We start from the raw sequence: 17305 nt of genomic DNA, 5'->3' as shown, positions 1-17305 counted from the left end.
TTTATAGTGTTGCTTTAGTAATGAAAAAGAAATGCCTAAAAATGTACTTAGCTTGCCTTACTTTCGTGGATTTGAAACCATAAGATCAATATTTAAATCGTTTAATGTTAATGTAGTGTTCTCTTATAACAATACCATTAAAGATTTGTTAATTAAGAATAGTCCTGTAACAAATAAAAAAATCATTTACAAAATTCCTTGTAAGGATTGCCCATCTTTTTACGTTGGTCAGTCAAGTAAAAATTTGTGTACGTATTAAGCAGCATATGTATTCAGTTAGAACAGCCCAGACTTCAAATGCACTGTTTACCCATCTGAGTGAAAAATCTCATTGTATTAATTGGGGCGATGCCTCTGTAATTGCTAGATCTAATGATTATGTTTCAAGAAATTTACTGGAATCAGCAATTATACAAATCACTAATAAAAGCAACCTAAATCTTAGTCTGGGAATGTACCATTTGGACCCATATATTTGTAAAATGTTTATGAAAGACCTTAAAATAAATGAACTACTAATTAATTAGTCCCACATGTATATAGTTATTCTCTCTCTCTCTCTCTCTCTCTCTCTCTCTCTTGCTCGATATATTTATATCCTTTTTTTGTCTTTTCAATCATTTATTTGGGAACATTTTTGTAAATTTCATGGTAATAACTTGTATATGCTTCCTTGTTTCTTCAAAATGTATTGTTTTCTGGATGAATCAGCTGTTGACCACGTGTTTTGCTCCTCCAAGGAGTGGCTGCCTAAAAATCGCTATCTTGCCCTCAGGCGTTTCCTCGTTTCTGTAGAGTGAAATCGACCTTATTGCTAATCTTGTAATGTCAGTTTGGATATTAAGCCTACTTTTACTATGTTTTTCCTCTGTATGATCAGATATGCCTTAGTAAAGGGTCGTGCTAGACCGAAAGTTCTTGGCTACCTCGCTTTTCAATTTTCCTTTGTGGCAAAAGCCTTGACTTATACATAGCATCACGTTTTATATACTTCGTGGTCAAGTTATAATGAAGAGGACAGCGAGAAGACTGGAGATCCTTTCTTCTTTTTATTTACACCAAATTTTTAGGGAATCCTTTCCCATCTTCAGGGCTATAAGTAGAATTAATTTTTACAATATTAAAAAGTATGCTAAAATAACTTAATAATTATAAGAAATATAGTTTGTCATTACGCTAAAAGAAAAATAAAACCTACAAAGTGACTTTAAGCTAAAAGTAAATTAAAACACTGAATAACTTAGTAAAATAAAAGATCCAAAAGCAAGAAAAAATAAAATAAAAATTGAAAAAATTAACAAAGACAGCGTTCTGTCAGACTTACTGGACATAAATATTTCACGTTTTAATGGGAGATTTTTCACAGGTATTTTTAGGAAAAAGACGTACACTGGTTTGGGTCTTAACTTTTTTAGTAACTGCTCTATGACATTCAAGCTGAATTCGGCAAAGATGCTTTTATTCATAGCCCATTCCCTGTGTTCAAATTGGAATAGTTTTCATAATGAAATAGCCGTTCTTAAAGTATGTTTTAAGAATAACTGTTATCCTTCTGACCTCTTTGACAAAATTGTAAAAAAGTTTTTAAACTATTTATCAGCCCAGTTTATTGTGTCCTCAAGTTCCGAAGAAATTAATGTATTTTTCATTGCAATTTGTAAAAAATGCAGCCTTTAGACGTGAACTGACAACAGCGCTAAGCACTTTGTACCCCTATGTTCATTTCAAATTTGTGTTCAACAACCCTTTAACAGTAGGCTGACTTTTTAAATTCAAAGACACCCTTCCGGAGTTGATGCGTTCTTTCGTTGTGTATGAGTATACTTTTCCAAAATGTAATTTTGGAAATTAAGTCGGATCTACCCGACGCTTACTGAAAGTCCGCATCGATTCTCATAGAGGTGTCAGTTATCGCACTGGCTGCATTTTAAAATCAAAAGAATTTTCGGCCATAAGAAACCATTCAAATTCATATAAAACTGACGTTATGTATAATAATTTCAAAATACTCTGTCAAACTGCTGCTTGTCTTTCGCTCCTTCTTTTAGAATCTCTACATCAAGAAACTGTCTCCTACCTTAAACAACCAAACTACCTCCACACCATTACATATTGCCTAACTGCCTATTACTCACATCTCTCTCTCTCTCTCCCCCTTGTTTTTGATTCCTCTAACTATACCTTTTGACTATGATATTTTCCATCAGTTAACAACCAAACCTCTTAACAGTAAGTCTGGCATAACGCTGTCTTTGTTTATTTTTTCAATTTTTATTTTATTTTTCTTGATTTTGGATCTGCTATTTTACTAAGTTATTCAGTGTTTTAATTTACTTTTAGCTTAAAGTCACTTTGTAGTTTTTATTTTTCTTTTAGCTTAATGACAAACTATATTTCTTTTAATTATTAGTTTATTTATTACTCTGAAGATGGGAAAGGATTCCCGAAACGTAGGTGTAAATAAAAAGAAGAAATGATCTCCAGTCTTCTCGCTGTCCTCTTCATTATTAAACTAGAGCCAACCAGGAGCGAAAATCTTATAAGTTTTTTTATATATATATATATATATATATATATATATATCTATACTATATATAAAAATAATATATATATACATATATCATATACTACATACAATATATACATATACATACATACATACATGCATACATGCATATTGAACATAAGACAATTCCCCCTAATGGCATTACTGAGCTGAAATATAAACAGGTGGTCGAGGTCATTCAATCTCCAACCGAAACTATTTGAAAGCTAAGGAAACCTATTGATCTCTTTACATTTTATTTCAATAACGTTGTGAAAATTAATTTAAGATTCCTGGTAACGATATTACCCCTGATGTATATTGTATACTGAGTTAAGTGTAAAAGCTACCTTTTTTTTTTATGTAGGAGAAACTGGTAGGCATCTAAAATAAAATGTCACAGAATACTGAAAGGCTGCATATTTTATTAACAAAAAATAATCATTAATATATAAAGACATCAACTCTATCAGACCAGTAGGACGCCCTGAAGGCGATAAGTCGCAAAGCTTCAAGTTAAACCATCAAAGGGTTAACGAGGTATCTCTGAGCTCTCTGCTTCATAATTGTTATCGTTAATTGCATTTCAAATAGTCCTAAATAAATCTTATATGGGATGAAATTGAAAGATGTAAGGCTTTATCTGCCGAAAGAATTTTTCTTTTATCTTCGATACTTTTGGAGATATTAGCATTTGAATGGCGTTAGGACTGGGCCATGCCACGCCATGCTGGGCCGGGCCGGGCCGGGCCGTCAGAAATGAGCCCGTTTCCAGTAAGACTGATGATTTGAAAATAAATCTTATATGGAATTAAATTGAAATTTATATGGTTTTATCTGCCGAACGAATTTTTCTGATATCTTCAATACTTTTGGCGATATTTGCATTTGAATAGCGTCAGGACTAAGGCAATAATTAAAACATTATTTAAATGTGAATTTATGATATTAAAATTAGAATTAAAAATGAATCTTATACTGGATGAAATATAAAGATGTAAGGTTTTATCTGCCGAAAGAATTTTCCTTTTATCTTCAATACTTTTTGGAGATATGAATAGCCGTGGGGCCGGGGGTCGCATATTTCCCAAGTCTGGAAGAGTTTAGGGATGGGGAAAATTAGGACAAATCAAAGCGCGTGGAGCTAGCTGACCAAGACGTCACAAGCCACGCCTTTAAGCTACACTCGGTCCCATAACCATTATTGCCAATCACAATGCCCGAGGAAAAACTTCCCTATTTCACAATTTACGGCTTGTATGACCCATACATTTTAGTCAGAGATATATAAACATACTGCAACACTAATTCAGTAAACAATATGTTCTTCAAATGAGATACACTATGAAATATATTAAGCGTTATTGGCTTCTCCCTCTTGGTAATAGTGCTCAGTGCCTGTTAATTCCTGCTCGCAAAGTCGATATTTACTGCGTAAATAATATTTTCATTGCGAGTTACTAAATTATATACTTGAAATTGTATGTTTCATGCCAAAGAGAAAGAGTTGCGATAACAAATGGTATGAATAAAAAATACATAAGATGATAAACTTGATGGTATGGTAAAAATGATGGTATATGACCTGTAATTGGCACTACAGACAGGAGGCCAAGAACTTCGCGGGACTTCGACTCTCATCAAGAATCTTGGACTTTGAAGGTGACGATTTTAAAAGCATGGAGCATGGAACGTTTTTCAGGCGTTACTGCCTGTTGTTTCAGGCTATAAAAAGGTATTATGTACAGAACTAAAATAATAATTGCCTTATGCTTAAAAGAAATGTGGAGGATACAGTTTTGATGACCAATTTATGCATCCCATAAAGAGATAGTACCGTCAGTTACCCCTCATTCGGTGCAATGTAGGCATTACTTAAGTTCTTTGCAGCGTGCCTTCGGTGCCTAGCTGCAACTACTTTTAGTCATTTTACTGTTACCTCCGTTCATATTCTCTTTCTTCCATCTTATTGTCCACCCTCTCCTAACAATTGCTTCATAGTGCAACTGCTATGAGGTTTCCTCTTGTAACACCTTTCAAAGCTTTTACTGTCAATTTCCGTCTCAGCGCTGAATGGCCTTAGTTGCCCCAGTGGTTGGCATAATGCCAAAAATCTATGTGTAAAAAAATAAAATAAAAATTATGCACTTAATTTAAGGCAGACATTTAGCCATTGAGTGTGAGCTTGGATGAAGAAATGGTAGTATACTCATATACTACCGTTATCCCTGGCTTTAATTAATACATGTTGAATATTTGCATACGATTTTCTGTTGAAAGAATTGAAAAAAAAATGTCATTCATATTTACTTTAAAGCAAATCGCAGTTCTCATAAATTTATGCATCAATTCTGCTCTAGTTCAGCTTAGTAAAAAGTCTACTGTAACTCCGTAAATAGGTTGTATACTGTACTCCTATAATTGCTAAAAGTATTACATACTGATGAAATACTCATTTTGATTCTTTGCACACAATGAATGACAAGTACGAAAGGTTTGCTAAAAATATTAAATAAATTAAATAACAGTGTTTTCTTTGTACACAATTAATTTTAAGCAAAAATCACGTAATGGCTTGCTAAAAATATTCAATACTGAATTATATTATCACTTTTTATTTGTTTGTACGCAATGTATGAAAAGTAAAAATGAAAAGCAAAAAATTTTCAATAAAAACTTTTTATATATTTGTACGCAATGAATGACAAGGCCCAATCAGGTAAGGACATCTGGAAGGTTTTATGGAAACGGAATCCACCTCAAAAAGGCAATTTTTTACTACAGCTTATCAGGTACACCTTGAAAAACAACCGTAATCAGATTAGCTACTGACAGGATGAATTTGTCTCGTAACTATATTTGGTTACAGTAGGCTAACTTAGATCGCCAAAATAACAAAACCGTAGGTTTCCTTAGGTTTCCTTAAGGGCACATTAGCTCTTGAAATAATTTAATGAATGAAGCTGAAACTGTGTCCCTGAAAATAGTAGGGCCTATATCAGTCTGCTTCCTGTTCATGGCCTACTAATGATCAGTATATTGCTTTTATACAATGCCCAGTAATGTGCATTACTACGAAATAGCCAATGCCCAGTAATGTGCATTACTACGAAATAGCATATGTACATAGAAATCTGTATTGCAAGCCTACTCCCTCTCTCTATCTTCCCCTACAAACAGGTCAGATACCATCATTTTTATCATCTTGTATATTGTTTGATTCATCCCATGAGTTATCGCAACTCTTTATAAATGGCTTTAAACATGCATTTTCATGTATATAGTTTAGAAATTCGCGATGTGAAAATATTATTTACAAGAGAGAGAAGCCAATAACGCATAATATGTTTCACGGTGTATCTCATTTGAAGAATATGTTGTTGTTAAATTAGTGTTGCATTATGTTTAGACATATCTGATTACAATGTAAGCTATATGTCATACAAGCCGTAAACTGAAATTGAGAAGAAAGTATTTCTTCGACATCGTGACTGGCGGCAGTAATGGATATAAGACTGAGGAGGGAGCTAAAAGGCGTGGCTTGTGACGTCATGGATCAGCTCCAAGCGCTTTGATTGGTCCTAATTTTCCCCATCCCTAAACTCTTCCAGACTTGAGAAATATGCGGCCGGGCCGTCAGAAATGAGCCCGTTTCCAGTGAGACTTCACCTCGCTCGTAATAAACACGAAGAGGTGTTGACCAATTATATAACCACAATCGGTAATAAACTAGAGACAACTGTGATATTTAAACATGCCAGTGGAGTGACTAGTGTGTTACCAATTTTTCCCTGCCTTCTCTATAACCTCAGGTAATCACTCATATTTCCGCGTATTATCTTTAATGGGTAGTTTCTTTTACCAATAGAGCAAATTAATGGGCCTAATAAAACATTTTCTGTTCATTGCATTCACTTTGAAAAGGAAACTAGAGATTATAACTGCCCTGTTATCGTAAATTATTATCAATATTATATCCAAATTCTTGCAGCTTAAAAAATTATTATTATATCAAAGAATTATTGGCATTTGCATATTCCACTTTTATAATTAGAATTATATTTTGACATACACTTTTTTTTTTTTGCCAGAATTTTTTCCCTCTCTCTTCGAAGTTAGGATGTGCTTTCAGATTCCATTAACGAAGATGAATGAATCATGTTAAGGAAATTCCGCTTCAAAATAATGCCATTGAGTATCAGATCAGTTTTAATCATCAGTATCTAGCGACATTTGAAATGTGGTTCCTGTTTCCATCAATCTTTCTGCATTTTGGCCTATTTTTCTTTCGTGTTATCTATGTATTTTTGTCTTTCTTGTTCTGACGTAAACATTTCATAAAGATAGAAAAGTTGAACATTTTGAAATTGAAATTTGGAAAGACCAAATTCATAAGCTTTCAATTTTCAAACATGTCCTCATATAACTTCAGACAGCTATTTTACGTAGAAGAGGTTCAAAAGTAAACAATAAATAAGACTAAAAATATATTTTCTTTCAAAATGCATTTTCACATAGATTAAAAAACCTGGGAGTTCAGGGTATTCACAGGAATCATATATTTTACCGAAGCATGGGTTGCCGTATCCTTAACACGTTCCAGAAAGAGGCATTTCACTTGAAACACCAACTTTCTGATACTTGATAAGTATGAGAAATATCCTTTTACTTTCCTATGATGTTTTTGTGCCCATGGGCCAGTCCACCCAATCCTTTGTGGGCATTTCCAATATGGTTTCCATGGTTGTACCCAGTGGAGTGACTGTATCCATGGGCATGATTGCCGGCATCCAAGAGACCACCATGGCCCCCATATCCTCCACCAAATCCAGCATTAAGGCCTAAACCATGACCTAGTCCACCGTGCCCTAGGCCTCCATAGCCAAGTCCTCCAAGTCCAAGGCCTCCATGGCCAAGTCCACCAAGACCAAGTCCTCCATAACCTAGTCCTCCAAGTCCGCCAAGTCCACCAAGTCCTTCATAGGCTAAACCTGGTTCAGGATCAGCACTTCGTTTGCCGAGCGTGTGTTTGTTAAGATGGCCATGTGAGAGCCCACCCAGACCTCCATATTGGTTTCCAATGTGGTTTCCATGGTTGTATCCAGTGGAGTGGCTGTATCCATTGGCATAGTTCCCAGCACTCAAGAGGCCACCATAGCCTCCATATCCACCTCCGTATCCACCATTAAGGCCTAAGCCGTAGCCAAGACCACCATGCCCGAGCCCTCCATGGCCCAGACCTCCATAACCCAAGCCTCCAACTCCAAGGCCACCATAACCCAGGCCTCCAAGTCCCCCATAGCCAATTCCAGGGTCAGCTGAACGTTTCTGCTCTGCAGCCACCAAGGCTACCAACAGGACTCCAATCTGAAAGAAACAAAATTTTCTTTGGATCATAAAAAAACTAATAATGAAAATATTTAATTTGTCATATATATACACACACACACACACACACACACACACACACACATATATATATATATATATATATATATATATATATATATATAATATATATATATATATATATATATATACAATCTTTATAAAATAACGCAAAGTTTAAGCAACATGTACAGAAGCATCTTGAAGTTTGAAGACTGGAATTGATCTTAATACTATCATTATTTCACATTTAAAATATCGTTATATCTATCACGTTATCCTTGGAAATTATTCAAAACAGCTAATAAGTGGCTCTAACTTTAACACTCTTTGATGAAAAGCGGCGGCTACAGTCACTCTCATGGTAGGATATTATTTGTTATCCTTCAAAGTTCTGCTATCAACATATTGTGTCTGTTGATTCTTCAGGAGTGGAATACATAAGAAAATCATAGTTCAAATGGTTAACTCTAAAAGATTCAGAAAATGAAAGTTAAAGAATTTCTACAAATGTCCAAGCTCTTACTTCTTAATATTTTACCTTCAAGCATTCCTCTAAGAGCTAAATATTATCAACACAACTAAAACCTCCTATGCTCCTTGTAGACTACCGTAACATTTTACCCAACAAACTTCAAAGTCAGTGTTCTCTCAGGTGACACCTCCTTACTTACCAAGACTCTCATGGTCCTACGTGTTACTGATCTCAGCTGGATGAGGGACAGTTGGGTTATGAGTTCTTTGGCTGATGATCGCCTCTTATATACAATCGGGAAATGGTAAAAAAAAAAAAAAAAAAATTAAAACTATATATTTTTTTTCTGAAAGACCCTAACCACACCCCCACAGTCCTCCGGGAAGGTAACAATGACACTGAATTCTTTTACCGCTAATTACCTTGATTTCTGTCGAACGTTTGTCTATTTTTTCAGAAAATTCTTAAATGTTTTCGCCAGCGCAGGATAAATCAGGTGATCATAATTTATGTGGCATTCAGGGTAATGAAACTGAAATTTATGAGTATCTTATGCAGTAAAATCTCCCCGGGGAAATTCTGAGGTCAAATCAGAACAGTTGATGGAAGTGAGTTTACTTACATTTCTATCGCAAAAAAACCAATTAATAAGAGAGAAACCTTAATTAGTAGAAACTGTCTTAGAGGCATCAAACTTTACAGAGGCACTCACCTGGATATTGAAATGGGAAGAACAGTGTTAGGTAGACAAGGAGGAGGTAGGTTTAGTTCAAGTGTTCGTTATAAAAAGTTATATAAGAGGTTTTGATGATAAAAGAGAAAATCTATACACGAACTATGACAAATTATGGAAGCCACAGTGATAATATGTGAAGGAACTGTTGAGAAAACTCTTCTTTAAGGAAGTGAAGGTGGTTGCTGAGTTCAAATTGAAGAAAAAAATTACGAAATGAAGCGTTTTCTTCATAAAAAATTGCCAACGTTCAAAAGTTTGATGATACGCAGAGGTGGTAAAAAAGTTAAGCCTTTATGAAGGGATACATCGTAGTATTTTGTTATGATTCACCTCTAAGGAAAGAAAAATTACTATTAGATACGAAAGAAGTGTAAAATGTCAGCGTATGAATGAAAGAGGAAAAGGAGACGGGCCATAACATCCAAATTGTTTGAGACTTAGGTGATGGTGCAGAGTTCGTATGGGGTTTGACTTAGCACTGATAGGCCTTCTGTGTAGGTATACGTAAGTGCTAATGTTGTGGAAGTTCCTTGCAAATAGTGTTCAAAGATTATGTCGCTGGAAAATAACCTGGTAGTGATCATTGTCCTGCAATTTTTTTTTTTTTTCTGAACCATGGTTGTATGTGGTTAAATATTTCCACTGTTATTCTTTCGTCAATTGATTGGTTAGAAAAATATAGAATTGACGTTCTTATCTACAGCAAGTCTTTTAGCATGAGGTTGCTGGTCCTATACCCTTTCTTAACTTAGGTGTAACCTTTCATAGTTTATTAATTACCATATACTATGCAAGTATACGTAAGTGCTAATGTTGTGGAGGTTCTTTGTAAATAGGGTTCATATGATTCTGTAGATAGAAAATAACCTGGCAGTGACCACTGCCCTGTATTTTTTATTTATTTATTTTTTCTATTATTCTGAACCATGCCTAAATGCGGTTAAATATTTCCACTGTTAATCTTTCGTATATCGATTAGTTAGGAAAAGATAGAATTAACGCTCTAATTTACAACAAGTCTTTTGGCATGAGGTTGCTGGTCTATAGCCTTCTTTAACTTGGGTGTTTACCTTTCATAGGTTATTAACTACCAGATACTGAATTTACTGCTCCGTAAGTGTGTTGTGTCATCAGCGAATATTATGTAGGATGCTTGTATCTTCAATTTATCCCTTAGTTACACCAACTTATAAGTGTCTTTCTTCACATAGATTCCTGCTCCCTTTCTTCATCAGTGCTATCAACATCTCCAGTGTGATATAATATAATTTCAAATACATCTTACATTACCCTTGCGAGAGAGAGAGAGAGAGAGAGAGAGAGAGAGAGAGAGAGAGAGAGAGAGATAAGCATTGGGGACCGGTGAACCTGTCAAATATGTCAAATATCTGACCATAAGGTATTTGACATATTTGACATGTTCATTTTCTCCCAGTTCGACCTTTAGATCCTTGTGCGTCATCTCCTTTATTGTCTGGTTCTCTTTATCTTGGTGTCCAACCACTCTAACTTCCGCTTCTCAATGTCTCAAGCGCTGAATGGCCCGGAAGTGCCCTGTGGTTGGCTCCACAGTCTTAATATTATGAAGCCTAATTTACTGCTCACTTCCCCAGATGGGTAATGAAGTTATCATAAAGGGGAAGGTCTTTTCCCCTTACCCGAAATAAGAATGGGATCAATTTCAGGATTCTCACAAGAATATATATACGTATACTATATAAATATATATATATATATATATATATATATATATATATATATATAGTATATATCCTTAAATCCATATTAGAAAGGAAAGTTAAACAAGGACTTGGAAAAAGTACTTTCGTAGTATATTCTGCATTTTCAAGTTCGAACTGAACTTGAAAATGTAGAATATACTATGAAAGTACTTGTTTCACTTTCCTTTCTACCGTGGATTTAAGGATATTCCCAAATACGTGTTCCTTCGTGCTACATTGGATATATATATATATATATATATATATATATATATATATATATATATATATATATATATATATATATATATATATATATATATATATATATATATATATATATATATATATATATTATATATATATGTGTGTGTGGTGTGTATATGTGTGTGTGTGTGTGTGTGTGTGTGTGTGTGTGTGTGTGTGTGTATGTCCAACCTACCTGCCTAATGAATGAGGCTTAAATAAAACATTTTTTATTAGATCTTAATAAACATTTTGTAATAATTCCTTTGTTTTGAAAAGAAAAAGAGATGTTGACAAGATTATGAATTGTCCATACTGTTTACCACTATATTTGCATTATAAAGGTCATTAATCCTGCACTATTATTATTATTTTTTTTTTTTTGTTCTATCACAGTCCTCCAATTCGACTGGGTGGTATTTATAGTGTGGGGATCCGGGTTGTATCCTGCCTCCTTAGGAGTCCATCACTTTTCTTACTATGTGCGCCGTTTCTAGGATCACACTCTTCTGCATGAGTCCTGGAGCTACTTCAGCCTCTAGTTTTTCTAGATTCCTTTTCAGGGATCTTGGAATCGTGCCTAGTGTTCCTATGATTATGGGTACAATTTCCACTGGCATATCCCATATCCTTCTTATTTCTATTTTCAGATCTTGATACTTATCCATTTTTTCCCTCTCCTTCTCGTCAACTCTGGTGTCCCATGGTATTGCGATATCAATGAGTGATACTTTCTTCTTGACTTTGTCAATCAACGTCACGTCTGGTCTATTTGCACATATCACCCTATCTGTTCTGATACCATAGTCCCAGAGGATCTTTGTTGGTGCTAGTACCACTTATTATTGCAAGGTAGCTGATGTTTCTTGCACAGGCTCCAGTGGAGGGCTTTTGCTACTGAATCATGCCTCTTTTTGTACTGGTTCTGTGCAATGCCGGGCATTCACTTGCTATGTGGTTTATGGTTTCATTTTTCGTATTGCACTTCCTACATATGGGAGAGATATTATTTCCGTCTATCGTTCTTTGAACATATCTGGTTCTTAGGGCCTGATCTTGTGCCGCTGTTATCATTCCCTCAGTTTCCTTCTTTAGCCTTCCCCTCTATAGCCATTGCCATGTTTCATCGCTGGCTAGTTCTTTAGTCTGTCTCATTTATTATCCGTGCATTGGTTTGTTGTGCCAGCCCTCTGTTCTGTTTGTCATTGTCCTGTCTCTGTATATTTCTGGGTCTTAGTCTACTTTTATTAGTCCTTCTTCCCATGCACTCTTTAGCCACTCGTCTTCACTGGTTTTCAGATATTGCCCCAGGGCTCTGTTCTCGATGTTGATGCAGTCCTCTATACTTAGTAGTCCTCTCCCTCCTTCCTTTCGTGTTATGTATAGTCTGTCCGTATTTGCTCTTGGGTGTAGTGCTTTGTATATTGTCATATATTTCCTGGTTTTCTGATCTATGCTACGGAGTTCTGCCTTAGTCTATTCCACTATTCTTGCGTTGTATCTGATTACTGGCACTGCCCATGTGTTTATGGCTTTTATCATATTTCCGGCGTTGAGTTTTGACTTGAGTATCACCTTGAGTCTTTGCATATATTTTTACCTGATCGTGTCCTTCATCTCTTGGTGTTTTATATCCCCGCCTTCCATTATTCCCAGGTATTTGTATCCAGTCTCATCTATGTGCTTGATGTTGCTCCCATCTGGTAGCTTTATCCCCTTCAGTTCTCGTTACTTTTCCTTTTTGTATGGTGACTAAGGCGCAATTTTCTATTCCAAACTCCATCCTGATGTCCCCAGATACCATCCTTACAGTCTGGATTAGGGTATCTATTTCCTTGATGCTCTTACCATACAGCTTGATGTCGTCCATGAACATCAGATGGTTGATTCTGTTGCCTCTTTTCTTGAGTTGGTACCCGGCATCCATCTTCTGTAGTACTTTTGTCATGGGAATCATGGCTACTAAGAAGAGTAGTGGGGACAGTGAGTCGCCCTGGAAGATCTCTCTCCTGATATTAACCTCTGCTAGTCTTATTCCAGAGCTTGTAAGTATTGTATTCCAGTTGAGCATTGTATTTTTGAGGAAGCTGATGGTGTTTTCCTCTGCCCCATATATTTTCAGGCATTCTATTAGCCATGTGTGTGGTATCATTTCAAAGGCTTTCTTATAGTCTATACATGCCATGCTTAGGTTGGTTTTCCTTCTCCTACTGTTCTTCATTGCCATTTTGTCTATCAGGAGCTGGTCTTTTATGTACCTACACTTCCTTCTGCAGCCTTTCTGTTGGTGGGGGATGGGTTTGTCTCTTCTAAGTAGTTGTATAGCCTTTCACTGATGATACCTGTTAGTAACTTCCACATTATTGGTAGGCAGGTGATAGGCCTGTAGTTACTGGCTATATTTCCCTTTCTCTTGTCTTTTTGTACTGAGGATGTTCTTCCTGTGGTCATCCATTTGGGTGCTTGGTGATTAGAGATACAATGCTGGAGTTGTTCTGCTATTCGTGGGTGTAGGGCCTTGAAGTTTTTGAGCCAGTATCCATGGACTTCATCGGGACGTGGGGCTTTCCAGTTTGGCATTTTCTTTAGTTGGTGTCTGACTGTGTCAGTCGTGATCTCTGTGAATCTTTGTTTTATTCTCCCTGTTTCTTCTTCCTTGACTTCCTGGAGCCATGTTGCATGTTTGTTGTGTGATACCGGATTGCTCCATATGTTTTCCCAGAGTCTCTTACTTGGTTCGGCTTCAGGAATTTCTGGGTGGTTGTCTTCCCCTCTTAGTTGGCTGTATAGTCTTTTCTGGTTGGTTCCGAATAGTTTGTTCTGTTGGTATCCCTTATTCCTGTTCATGTACCGTTGGATCTTATGTGCTTTGGCCTTAAGCCTCTGTTTTACATCTTCTATTGTGTTGTTTAATCCCTCTCTTGTACTTTGTATTTTCTCGTTGAGTTCCTCCCTTGTTTTCTTGCTTCTTAGCCTTTTTTCTGCCATCTCATTCAGTTTACTCAAGTCAGATCTCATCACATGATTTGCTTTTCCAGGCGCCTTTTCCAAGGAGGTTTGCTGTTTTAGTTTCTGTTGGGTTGGGTTGTGCTGGTGGTGTTTGGTGTTCGAATTCCCATCAGTTCTGCTACTAATCTTGCTCCTGCATATGTCAAGTTATTTGTTTCTGTGATACTGGTGGTCTGTATTATGCCCAGTATTTCATTGACCTCACTTGTTTTCTCCCTCAATTTCTTGGTGTTGTAGGCTTTCATGGAGGGGATCTTTGTTCTCTCTGTATCTGGCTCCATCCATTGTCTAATCTTTTCTACCCATTCCGTCCTCTCTGTTACTTCGTCGGTGTTTCTTCGTGTGTCGTTGTTTGATACCTCATCATTCCTGTCGTCTTCTGTGGCATCGTCTCTCAGTTCGTCTTCATGTAATTCGTTGTCGTGTGACATTTCCCTTCCCAGTTCTTCTCTTTCTGTTGGGGAGAGCCATTTCTTTTTCTCTATGTTCCTTACTTGGTCTGCAAGCCTCTGCTCTTGTTGTTGTTGTTATTATTATTACCTCTGACTCCTGCAATTCAAGGAAGAAATTAGTATATGTATCAAAGTCATATAGATAATTTTGTATATTCAATGACTAGAAGTATATTTTGACATAAAACAAAAGGAAAAGGCCATTCATGTAAATGTTGATTCCATATTACGGGACTGTCTTTACCAAGCTTTTTTCTCCTCTACCCTTGAAGTTTGGATGTACCTTCAATTTTTATTAGTGAAGGTGTAATGAACTATATTTTATATGTTTCCATTTCTAAATATTTCATTTCAGTGTTAAATATCAGGATTTAATCAACACTATATAATATACTTCATATGTGATTCTTGTTTCTATTATTCTTCAAACATTTTTATTTATCTTTCTTTCATTTTCCCATCTGTTTCTGTTATTCTAGGTTGTAGGCATTCCTTATTTAAAGGTTTACGTCACATGGATCATTGTCAAATGAAGTTGGTAATAATTAAAAAATATTTGTATTTTAAAAATTTACATACTATTCAACCAAAAGTTGCAAATCCTGGAATTGCAGGTAATGCAGAAAAGACCAAATTCCTAGGCTATCATGCGTGTATTATATTCCCATACATCAATTTAGACAGCTAATTTATATAAAAGAGGATTTGAAGTAAACAATGAATTGGTCTAAAATATATATTCTTTCAGAAAGCATTTTTACATAGATCAAGAAACCTGAGAGATTAGGTTTTCATATCAAGCATACATTAACCGTCTGGACTCGTTATTTCACTGGAAACACCAACGTTCTGGTTCTTGTTAAGCCTAAGAAATATCATTTTATTTCCCTATGATTTTTTTGTGCCCATGGGCCACTCCACCCAATCCTTTGTGGGCATTTCCAATATGATTTCCATGGCTGTACCCAGTGGAGTGACTGTATCCATGGGCATAGTTACCGGCATCCAAGAGACCACCATGGCCACCAAATCCTCCACCGAATCCAGCATTAAAGCCTAAGCCATGACCTAGTCCACCGTGCCCTAGGCCTCCATAGCCAAGCCCTCCAAGTCCAAGGCCTCCATGGCCAAATCCACCAAGACCAAGACCTCCATAGCCGAGCCCTCCATGACCAAGGCCTCCATGGCCAATGCCTCCATGGCCAAGTCCTCCATGGCCAAGTCCTCCAAGTCCGCCGAGTCCTCCATAAGCTAAACCTGGTTCAGGATCAGCACTTCGTTTGCCGAGCAAGTGTTTGTTAAGATGGCCGTGTGACAGTCCTCCCAATCCTCCGTATCCAGTTAGAATGTTGTTTCCATGGTTGTATCCAGTGGAGTGGCTGTATCCATTGGCGTAGTTGCCTGCACTTAAGAGGCCACCATAGCCTCCGTATCCACCTCCGTATCCAGCATTCAGGCCTAAGCCATAGCCAAGACCACCAAGTCCATGCCCTCCATGACCCAGTCCCCCATAACCCAGTCCTCCTAGGCCAAGGCCACCAAGTCCCCCATAGCCAATTCCAGGGTCAGCTGAACGTTTCTGCTCTGCAGCCACTAAGGCTACCAACAGCACTCCAATCTGTAGAAGGGAAGTTTTATTTACGACATAAAAATACGATCAATTAAATATGATAACAATATGTGAAGGTTTATTGCAATACAAAGAAAATAAGTATTTTATTAAAAATCGTCGATGGAACCACTGCAATTAAAATTATGAAATATAACTATATAATAATGTATTTTTGGGGTATTACAAACTAGTTACTAAAATAGAGATATGATTCTAATGACAGTTATAAAGCAAATTGCTGCCATCATAGGTTAAATCATCGACAGTGAAGACTTAACAACCATAATCAGGATAAGCTGTATCATTACCATTACTTAGTAACATTAAACATTTAAGTTCTTCATCTTATGAATTGGTGTAACGAGACTAAATCGCAATCTTGTTAGATTGGCAATCGGCTCCTTCGAAGGATATTTTCTTCAATGGAAGGAGAAAACTGAAACAAAATAAAGTTGAAGGAACTAGACAGCAAAGCAGGAAGAGGACAAAAGATGATAAAGGAAAGTAAAAGGAGAAAAGCAATATGTTTGTAGAAGCTCGAAATGATACGTTCCAAAGAGCTTTTTTCAAGTTTACAGTGTGCCAAGTAAGGTTCTCTGCATGCGGTCTGTATCTGCAGTTTTAGACAGCTGACAAATGGAAGACTAAATCAGATAGCCAGAACAGAAACTCAAATATTGATCAACTTTAAAACTTGGAGAGTTGGAACTTACCAAGGCTCTCATGGTGGTCTCTGCAGGACGAGGGATGGTGAGGTTATGACGAGTGGAGAGGAAAATTGGCCTTTTATACGCAGTCACAGCATTTATAAAAAAAGAATAATAACCTTTCTCCGCTAATCCTCAGCCCCACCCAAGTCCTGAAGTTGGAAGGGTAAGGTCCCTGTGGTCACATTTACCCTGAATTCTTCCACGCTCCTAATGTCCTTCGGAATCGATTGTGCTAATAGATTATTTTTTATAAACATGCTGGAATATTTCCTCCAACGCTCTGGACAATATCTCGAAGCGTTAACACATAAAACTTTCAACTGAAGAATAATCTAGTGTTTTCAATTTTCTAGGTATAATTCCCTTCCCTGGTGTGTTAGGCAGAAGCAAATAATCATAAATAATCATAAA

At 36.5% G+C, this 17305-nt stretch overlaps 2 protein-coding genes across 2 annotated transcripts; both read right to left on the bottom strand.

Moving 5' to 3' along the window:
• Positions 1-7019: 7019 nt before the first annotated feature.
• Positions 7020-8680, bottom strand: LOC135196804 (acanthoscurrin-1-like). The gene is made up of 2 exons (XM_064223593.1): positions 8608-8680; positions 7020-7912 (listed from the first exon to the last, which is right to left on the bottom strand). Exons 1-2 carry the CDS (start codon positions 8617-8619, stop codon positions 7211-7213), a joined length of 714 nt encoding a protein of 237 aa, XP_064079663.1. The 5' UTR covers positions 8620-8680; the 3' UTR covers positions 7020-7210.
• A 6614-nt stretch (positions 8681-15294) lies between these two features.
• On the bottom strand, positions 15295-16939 carry LOC135196803 (acanthoscurrin-1-like). The gene is made up of 2 exons (XM_064223592.1): positions 16898-16939; positions 15295-16190 (listed from the first exon to the last, which is right to left on the bottom strand). Exons 1-2 carry the CDS (start codon positions 16907-16909, stop codon positions 15453-15455), a joined length of 750 nt encoding a protein of 249 aa, XP_064079662.1. The 5' UTR covers positions 16910-16939; the 3' UTR covers positions 15295-15452.
• Positions 16940-17305: the final 366 nt, after the last annotated feature.

The sequence above is a fragment of the Macrobrachium nipponense genome, chromosome 18, assembly GCF_015104395.2.
Source record: "Macrobrachium nipponense isolate FS-2020 chromosome 18, ASM1510439v2, whole genome shotgun sequence".
In the NCBI taxonomy this organism is placed as follows: Eukaryota; Metazoa; Arthropoda; class Malacostraca; order Decapoda; family Palaemonidae; genus Macrobrachium; species Macrobrachium nipponense.
Note: the sequence above shows the minus strand (reverse complement) of the source record. Positions and strands in the feature narration are given on the sequence as shown.